At 40.1% G+C, this 10,454-nt stretch overlaps 1 protein-coding gene across 1 annotated transcript; it reads left to right on the top strand. All coding sequences in view use genetic code 11, as the record gives it.

The window, feature by feature from the left end:
• Positions 1-9,750: 9,750 nt before the first annotated feature.
• Positions 9,751-10,284, top strand: EGR_08002 (hypothetical protein; the record flags this gene model as incomplete). The annotated part of the gene is made up of 1 exon (XM_024497251.1): positions 9,751-10,284. One exon carries the CDS (start codon positions 9,751-9,753, stop codon positions 10,282-10,284), a length of 534 nt encoding a protein of 177 aa, XP_024348314.1.
• Between the last annotated feature and the right edge of the window lie 170 nt (positions 10,285-10,454).

Genomic DNA, 10,454 nt, shown 5'->3' with positions numbered 1-10,454 from the left:
CTCGGGGTCCTTCACTCCCATCCTCAGTTTTTACTCTATATTTTGATTGAAGATGCTTCTAACCACGAGAATTCAACTGGTGAAACAAGAAATTCCAAGGTTCTCTTCTTGCCTTAGCAGTGTCAGTGCCTCTGTGGCAGAACAGGGTCAAGACTTGCGCTTCAGCAGCCAACCCACGCACTATCTGTCGCTACAACCTTTGCAGGCAATTTTGTTTCCAGTGCTGAAAAAAATTGATATCGTCTATTAATAGTGAAGGACTTGAAGGTCTTCTCCTGTCATCATTTTTCATGCTTGTAAACTGCATTGCCGATTGAGTAAAAGTCGACGAAAAGGAATTCAAGCCCACCTGGTCAAATATTTCATTATTTTACTATGTCACTAAAGTTTTTGCCTAATTTATCATTCTCCGTGCAGTTCATTCCTTGTTCATTTTAATGTGCCACGTATGTCTGATGCGGGGCTTGGGTATGAGAACTGGGGTGTCACAAACACGTGATGCTGTTAATGAACGAACGGTCATATCGAAGGCGGTGACGTTTGTGAACACATGCTTGGTCGGTAAGTTCAGCAACTGTGACATTGACGGCTTATGAGGTTTCTATCACATCTAAAAACAAAACTTATTTTCAAACAGCTGGTCAAGGTTGTAGATACGCGAGTTATGGGGGCAAGAAATCCTAAATGAAGCTTTACAAGGGATAACTGCAAAGCCCACACTCAACATCAAACACGTTCAAGATGACTTTCAATTGGGTGTAAACATGCACAAATACAGCACAAGTGATTGATACCCACACGGGATACCAACGTGACAACTGCGTCATATTTCCCCTTCCCCCAAGTACCTTCCCAGTCGTTACACCTCTACATTAGCTATCGCAACAGTAATCGGGTCTATCAAAATCATTTAATTTCTGTAGATTTTCTCTCATTACATCCTCCTTAAAATATGGAGTGCTCTGAGGTATTAGTGCGATTTGTTTCTATAAAGGCCTCAGCTAAATCGTTTATCTGGCTTGTCCTTACCTTATTGAGATCTGGAAACATGCCGGCAAGAAATATTGGAGACAGTCTTCTTGTCCCTTTTCTATTTTGAACCACCCTAGACGCAGTTGTTAATGTCATATGCCTTTTATTGTGTTGCCACCAATGTAGCGGTCCAGCTACTCCCCAAAAATTATGAACCCGCGGTTACCTCCACATTTGAGCATTAGCAATATTTGCAAACCAATGATCTTCAGTGCATTTCCAGTAGTCCATTTACCAACGCACTTGATTGCGCCATTGTGTTATTTATAGTCGCTATGGCCTTCAGCCTAGACTCAATAGAACACCCAAAAACTTGAATGAAGATATGCCCATCAACTGTGTATTGGAGAAAATAGACAATGAACATCCAAAATCCTTTTAAGGGGAATAGTTTATAAAGAATTTAAAAGGTTTTGTAATATATTAAACGATCGAAGAAGTTCCCTCCTTATCAAGGCGGAAGGCAGTGAGAAAGTAGAAATGCGAGGGGAGAGGGAGAGGCAGTGTTCTGCGCAGAAAGCGCATGGGGTTGGCCTTTTCGGTGCGTATGCGTTAGTAAGTACGTTTGGCTCCGTTGCGTAGTGCGACTGATAGCTGACCTGCCCGCCAATCGTGCAGACCAGGGAGCTAAAAGAAGCACTTCCTATGGCTGCAAGCTGGTGGGTGGGTGAACTGTTTATCGATTTTTCAACGTGTACCACGTCACTGCCTCCCAGTAGCCACTTCGAACAGAGAGCAGTGACATGCTACAGGAGGAACTCGCCCACCTTGGATACGTCTTTGCACCGATTTCAAAGCATACCTTGTTCTACTTTCGGGCTCAATTTCATTTTGATATCATTGTGGATAGTGTCTCCTCGCATCCACCTATTACATAGAACATCTCTGATTTGCCTATTATATGACAATTTCCAATGGAAGACTGCTTCTTTTTGTCAGCTGATGTCCGTTGAAATGCATTGTTTCGCCTTTTCTGTCTGGTAAACGTAGGACCTAAATTTGCCCCGAGAACATAAAGAAGTTTCCTCTAGAGTAACTTATTTATTAAACTCTTTTCCCATATTTGTTCTGAAAGGCTTTATGGTATTCTTTTCTTAGAGTTAAAAGAACAGAATCACTAATTAAGGTACCAAAATATGGAACGATTGCTTTGTATTAAACAATTGCTGAATTTGAAGGTTCATATCAAAACTACTTCATTTTCAGAGATAAAGAAACGAGTCGATCGAGAAATTTTACTCCATTAAACTATTCACAGTTGACAAGATGCAAGACGTTTTCCAGTAGTGGGAAGTTTGCTTTGGGATACGTCAGTCATAATAATACACAAAATTTGCTTTCATTGTAAGTTGTACTTTTGCATAATGCTCACTACGTATTCGGTAATGCTCTCCAAACTTGGCAGATTACATTCGGAGCAACAAGTCCCTCTCCACCCTGAATGTGTCCCCTACTCTACAAGCATGCATATCGTTTGGTAGATGTAGTTCCCCCACTATTTACTTAAAACACCATCAGTAAGCAAAGTCTCCTATCTATAAGGTAATCAACCAAGTGATAAAAATAAAAATTGCAGGAAACGTCTCAAAACATTTAATTTGTTAAAATAACCACAAAATCAACCTAAAATTGTTTGCTATTGGGACAAAGGCTCTTCAATGGTATTTTTAAACTTGGATTTGCGCCACGCCTGCACGGCCCCCTTTTCTATCTTTTTTTGATTTTCTAAATGTCTCTTTTATTTCGCCTGCAATTATGAGGGTATATGAAGGGATTGTGGCGAATGAGGATAGGGCAGCGTCTCTCTACCTCCCACTCGCTTACCAGCTTCAACGGTATTGTCAGCTGGTGTGAGTGTGAATTTATTGTTTCATCGCTCGCATTAAACATTGCTAAAAGTCATTATTGATGCAGTAATCTCGATTTATTTAATTCACTAGCGACACGGAAATCTTCAGTAACAAGAATAGAAGGTCCTCCCGAGAGCGATGCATTTATCTTTGAGTGGATTGTCATCGAAATCAAGTTGTCTGAATATTTTCTCTGCAATTTGATTCCAAACGCTACACCTTGGGATCAAGGACATGTTTGGTTTTGCTAGAAGGCGATTTCATGCCATGTTCATCTGTCTTTTAAGTGAAACTTCAACCGAAAAAGATTGGCGTAGTCTGAACGAGTGTATTTATAGGTAATGCGTTCGATACATTTCGTGGATAATTTCTTCTCGTAGCTCACTATGTATCCTCAAATCACAAAAATGCGACAACCGTTTGGGTGCCCATAGTCCTTGTGGTATAATCAGCTATCCTTTCCCAGGGGAAAATGGAATTCTGCTACAGTCATAAAACAGTTTCACAAATAAACAGTAAACTTATCCAATACTTTGATTGTTGGTTTAACTCTTGGTTTCCGTAACGGGCCACTTAGAGGCTCCGCTACTGTACCTCCGCCAGTAGCTTCATGCTCTACTGTAAGTCTCAGAGCGCCATAGAAGTTTAGAATAAGTCCACTTTTGATGTGATGTCAATCAAACTAATTAAAATCGACTGGGATATTCAATTTCACCTTAAGTGCCTTCGTAAATGTATTGGAAGAGTTTTCAGCACTACAATTTAACGCACGCAACAACAATTCAAGCATTATTGTGAAATTGGCGCAATGAGGTTTTTGTGTTTAACGAATTCTTGATAACGACCTTGAATTTGCCCAATGGGAAAGGATGGGAAAAAAACGAACACTTTAATCGCACCTGGTGCAAACGTGCATTTGTGTGGTTTTAAAAACTGCAATTTTTTTATCAGAATCTTGTCTATATGGAGCAAGTGCTTGGATTGCTTTGCCCATCCTACTTATCAGAAACACGGAATTCCCTGAATACTTGCTCAGCGAGGCACAAAACTGCTATTTGTAGGAAAGAACAAAGAAACTAAACTATAGGTTTCAACGAATATTTGTAATCATCAAGAGTGAAATATCGGTCGCATTTATATTTGGATATACATTTTACGGAAGGCAAAATTGGGGATATGGAGGTGGCGCCCTGAGACCTCCTTGAAGACGAAGGAAGATAAAATACTTGGTCAGAATGTATTGTCGACATACAGCGGGGCTGGAGGCTACTGGCACGATCCGGAGGCCAGACCGCCCGGGGGAAGTGCAATGGCGTAGCCCATAAGTAGCTGGTACCAAAATAGAGTTTTAAACAGGCAATTAATGCCGTACAATGGAAATCCAACCCCTACTGATTACACCGTACGGCGTATATGCTGATAGTGTAACCACCTCCTTAAGGTTATTTAATTAAGCTACAAGTAAGTAGGCACAGCTGTAATTGAAAGTTCACCAACTGGTTTTTGGATTTTTCACATCTGACAAGTTTAATTTCTTACCATGCCTAGATATGAACATGTCGGAGTGCAACTCTTAACGCCTGTTTTGTGATGTTCATTGATGTCGGGATGCGTACTTCCGACTGGCAGCATGTAAAGTGCATCCATAGTACAATCCATTTTGAATCGTCTACCATGCGAATGCGAATTCGAACTTTTACGTAAGTATCAAAAATCTAATAAGGAAGCTACTTTGCCTTCTATAAAAATCATTTGATGCAGTTATGAAATATTGCTTTAAATTAATTCAACTGGATCTACATTAAAGCTATTTTTGTTGAATAAATGATATGGTTTTGGGAGTTATAAGAGCAATAGAATGTGCGTAGATTAAATAACTTTACTCGAAATTTGGTGCGTAACTGGTCAAGTAGGAAAATATGTGCACATATGCCAATAAAATTGGTTTTCCTACTGCTCTAATGCCTTTAGAAAGCCTAATACTTAGTAAGAAAAGGATTATTTCATTAAAGATAACAAATGTAGTTACCGCATCCCAAAGTAAATGCCGTATTTTGCATTCAGTGAGATATTTATCTCTAAAAATACACTTTTGATGAAATAACCTCGATTCGCTTTGGAGTGATGCGAATTTCAGCATTTTTCTGTGTAAACTTGGATTTTAAATAGCCTGTCACTCTAGCCTGCTTAAAGTGCATCTCTGCATCCAACGGCATAAACTTTCTGAGGTTACCTGCAGTGGCAGGATAGCAGGAGGTGAAAGCGTGGATCAACATTTGGTTGAATATAAACTATCCTCATTCCGACCTGAAACATTGTGCTTATCACGCGGTGTGCAGCCCTATTGGTCAGGATAAACTCAAGCACAAGCGACAAACAGTTAAATTAACTGGCACATTAAAATGCAAGCCTAAGCAACAAGGTGTGCATTTGACTCTGTTTCATGATCCTTATGTCCGCATTATTCTGAACGTGTTTACCATGCCCCAACTAGTATCTTACATACACTTCCAATTTGTGCTCGGCGGAAGATATCTAACAGCCAAATGTTGCGGACAATTACTTTACATACAATACTGAGATAATCTTTTCATCAATCTAATCGCACTGACACAGAATCCCATACCTCGTTTTTGATAAAGATAGCTGCTGTCTAGGGAGAAATCCAAGAAGATAGATTTCGAGTTTTGGCCCCGCGGGCTAGATACTTAATTGTAGAAAATCAGGCGAAAATAGGTTGCAGTTAAATCAAGTGGTGACCCTTTAGTGTAAACTACTTGAAGGCGAAAAAACCGTGTATCTAAACTCCCTTTTCCAACTTTTTCATTACTCCGATGAATTTGGGCAAAATCGGCAACTTTTGAGCCACAGCTATTTGCCTATTTACTGGCTTGCCTACAGGCATGCCTCCTCCTCTCACTTATCTGCTTATCATTCACTTAATAACTTCCCGACTTTATTATTTGGCTGAGGTTCAGTTAGGGATCTGGATTAGGATTCAACAATGCAGAGTCATCAGTTCGTTTACTAATTGCAAAAATGCAATCCTAACCGAAGAAAACTAGCAAGAATTCTCCCTTAAAACGGTAATGATATACATTTCGAGTATCCTCTTGCATAATAAATAAAACTCTACGAATTACAATCGGATTCTGTGGAGCTCTGCATCTTCATGCTTTAGGTATCTTAAGAAAAAGCATTTATAGAGGATGGGATCGACTCTAATTACACACAAATGCCGCTGTCGATCACTAATTTCTTACTCCATGGCCTCACATCACAGAGCTTCTTATCCGTTCTGCTAGTTTAATAGCCACTTTTCAACTTGTTTATTTGCAGTAAGAATTAAGAAAATGGGGAGTGAAGTGGTAAAACAATTGAAGATGAATGCTGGCGTCTACAGCGCAGCATTCGTCGCAGACGTACGTGACCACACACACACACACACGTGATTTCCGAATCTAAATAATTTTTTTACAAATTGAGATAGCCAAAAATTGCAGCCTAACTTAAACAAATCTTGGCAAAACTGAACTGCCTCCTTAGGGTATAAACAGATAGGCATGTGTGCACGTACGCAAGTACACATAAGCGGGGCGCCAACCATATCCGTTCCCCTGGAGTCGATCTAATAGTTTACCTATGGTTTTGCCGGAAGTTCCGGTCCTTATCATCACTACCACTCCCATTAATTTCCAGCTCCTCAGTGCAGACGGGCCTTACTCGAGGTGCCAAGACAGCCGACAGCTTTGCTACACCTCGCTTCATAGCAAAGACTGCGCTGTGGCAGTTAAGTCGAGGTTCTTAGGTCAGTTACCGCATGCTCCTTTTCCGGTGGGAGTATACTGCCTTGCTCCGCCTGTCTGTATATCTAGTCAATTAACTCGGGTTGAGAGGGCAGGCACGCGTGCCCACGCGCATCGCCTGTCCGTCTCACTACGCTCGGGTCTTGTGTGCGCGTCGACCGATCGATTGGCCTGGGATTGCCACTTGTGGGACAGGGCAGGACAGGCCTGATTTGAGCCAACGCCCACCACAAAAGAAGGCGAAATAGCCAAACGATACTAGGTCGCAAGGTTTCATTGTCACTTTTTCGCCGATTTTTTGCAGAACGGTTACCTAATTGCAAAAATTCCACCCAAGCAAATGAAAATAACGCCAAATCTGCGATCCAAAGATATGGAGAGCTGGTTAGTATAACTGCCTAAGATATAGCAATACCCAAAATAACCTCCAAGCCTTCCGTTATCCACTTCCTCCAATACGCAATACTCACATATACAAAGGGTTTGCCCCAACAGAGACCACTCATTTCAGGGTTCGACTCCGCGGTGACGGTACGACAAGATGTACCGTGTGTCGAAAATCACTTTGATATAGTAATGTACAGCCTATATTGGTCAAAAAACAAACTCGAATTCATAAGTGACCTCAAGCCAAGAGCAGGAGTTCCCACTTACTGATTCAGCTGGTAAGTAGGTTGGTAGTTAATGTGGTAAGTCATTTATGCACCAGTTCCACGTGTAATTCACCTAATTCAGTCGCAGTTCACAGTAAAATGACCCACCACTACAAAAAGCTAACTAATGACGAAAACCTAGCTATCTTTCCGCAATTTCTTCCGCTACATATATGGGCTTCCAAACGAAATGCTTAGCACTGATTACCCTCCCTTCAATGATTTGCTGATTTATTTGGTAGAATGGCAAATAACATTTCAAGAAAAGTCAACAAAAATGTTACTTCAACAACCATTCATAAAATTGAAAATGCTTTGAATCCCCTCCATATCCATTGTTTGTACTAGATAAATTATAGACAAATTTCAAAGACAGTTACCCTAAACGCCTACAAATTAAATTATAAAATCAACTGCTTCACATGGTCGCATTCGTAACGTTTACATAAACAATGGATAGATTCTAATAGGATTTCATTGGGCACTATTGGAAGGCAGTCTAATTGATCATAATGCTATAAGTTTTGAAGTCTATTTTAGAGATCGAGTGTATGAAAGAACTTTAAAACAGTATTGTACAAACTCAGTTTGTGGTCGCTCTTTGAAGACATCTTCTCATGTTGATATTTTACGACAGTAATTGATTCGGGGATTGTGTTCAGGTGTGTGCCAGTCCAAAAAGCTTTACACTTCTCTATCACTGTAACATTCGGATCCGCAAATCAGGGGTGTTCGCATACGCATAACTTCGCACCCAAATACACTGCCCTGTCTGAGCCCCTCTTATACTACTCCAAATAGAGTGGCTCTCTTAACTCTAAGTACATTCGTTTTTACTCCGCCTTACTTGAAATGGTAACCCCTGGTGAAAATTGAAAAGCCACTGAACTAGACTCGGTACTACTTTATTATTAAGTAGCAACACTATACTTTGTTTTGGCATTCTTTGCCCGTGACGTTGTCTTTTCGCTGTGCCAGAATCAAAAACACCCTTTTTCCATTAAAGGGTATCAGAAGTGTCAAGATCAAAACCACAAATGTCAAAACACATTTGAACTAAATTCCGTGACTAGAGAAAAGCTGTTTGTGAAATCGAGTCGAGTTAAAAGAGAGAATTCTTTTCTTCTCTTTAAGTTACAAAGTTCTGCTTGTCTTCACTCTTGAAGAGCAAAGTAACTAACAGTTTGTTCCAATGACCATGTATTGTTGAGCAGAGTTGCGAACGTTAGTAAAACTCAAATGATAGGGTATTGGAATCTCGGAGACTTGAAGAATGAGCTGTCCATCTGTATGAAACTTGGCGAATTCTTACCTGCTTCCAGGAGAATTTAATCAGATTAGCATACGCATTCGGGAAAAATAAAAATGAGATTGCAAATGGTAAAGATTTGTCATGTCTCGGCACAGTAGTCATTCTTACTCATACAAATTACGCATGAATTGAATTACGCGCAATTTGAAGTGCGAAAAATATTTAAAAGATCAAATATCTCACTGGAAGGAAATGGTGTTTGAAAGGATTAAAGTCAAAGATTAATGCTATCTAGAGGTGTAATGGGACCAAGTTAATTTAAAATATCTACTACACTTTCTGATACACATTAAAATGATTAATTTAACGATAACAAATATTAAATGCATCCCCAATAAGATTCAAAAGCATACTTTTTCCATCCCTTTCGTTAAGTAGCACTGTTTTGTCAGTCTAGCTTGCTAAACAATTCCTTCTTTATCCATCATCGGTTCGCGAGAATACGAACCTCCTATAGCGAAACAGGGTGAGTGAGCTAAAAATGTGGCGAATACTTTTTGCCACACAATCACTGTAGCACCTAAGCTACCTTTTAAGCCCCTAAAGACTTAATCGGAACCATTAACGGCTAATGTAGGACCATGATGTATTAAAAACCAGAAAATCAAACAACCACTGGCTTTCAATGGTGTAATTTTCAAAAGCCTTGGATTAAGTACAGAGTTCAACTCTGCTGTTTGCAGAAATGTTCTCACTTCATAAATGAAAACAAAAACGAGTGGCTATACCATGAGGGAAATTGTTGAATTACCAATTCATGGAAAGGACACTACTATACTTTATTGAAATTGCACCCATATTCGAGTTGACTAGGTGTGTTTTAGTTCTTGTTTGTTCTTAAAAATGACTGCCTAAGTTTATGAATGAGTAGAAATTTAGTTCTTAGTCTAGTTCTAGTTAAAGGATAACACTATCATTTTGACTCATGCTTTAATCCCTTCAATTTGAGTGGGACGGAGAAAGTAGACACATTTGCTACTCGTTCTTGATCCAATCGAGTTCATCCACCTCTATGCGTGACAGTTGCATGCCAATTCACACACAGGCATCCAGACTATAAAACCGCGGATCGTGGTGAGCAGAGCCCATGGTGGACCATGAGAACACAACTTCTGTTCTTACTTACTTTCTGCAGCCTCCTCGTGCTCTTTGCTCAGGCTGAGGCAAAGTGCCTACGTCGACCTCATCAAAGGGTTGTAAAGGAGGGGGAAGTCAGTAAAGGAGATGAGGTGGATGGTGAAGATAGAGACGATGAATCTGTTGGCGGAGATGAAGGACGGCCCCTACCTCATGAGGTATCCCATGAAGGCAAACAGGAAAGTGAGGATAAGGATGCCGATAAAATTGCAATTGAAGGTGTTGTCCGCAAGGTAGCTCATTTGGGAACTGGCAAAAGTCAACATGCTGATGAAAAAGCCCTATTTTATGAAGAAGAGGCTGAAGATGAAGGTGAGGATGATGAAGCCGATGAAGATGAAAGTGATGAGATCGAAGATGACGATGGCTACTATAAGATTGACAAGAAGACCATGGATTCGTTTTGTAATCAAATGAAACGCTATTGGAGAGAAGTTGGACATGGTATTCGAGATGAGTGGTGCAAATTGAGGTCCATGTTCCCCAACATTTGAGACTTGGTCATAACTGAATCTCTTTTTCAAGTCAATAAAGTAATATGACAAAGAGAGGGCTTCGTCTTTTTCCTGCATTTAAGCTTAAGAGACGTTTTTTTGCAACTTGATGATAAGGCCTTCATTAAAGTAATGAAATATTTCACACTAACTTACCAACGGGAGCAATG

This window comes from Echinococcus granulosus (assembly GCF_000524195.1).
Source record: "Echinococcus granulosus chromosome Unknown EG_S00093, whole genome shotgun sequence".
Classification (NCBI taxonomy): Eukaryota; Metazoa; Platyhelminthes; class Cestoda; order Cyclophyllidea; family Taeniidae; genus Echinococcus; species Echinococcus granulosus.
The sequence above is the reverse complement of the archived record's forward strand: the minus strand, read 5'-3'. Positions and strand labels throughout refer to the sequence as shown.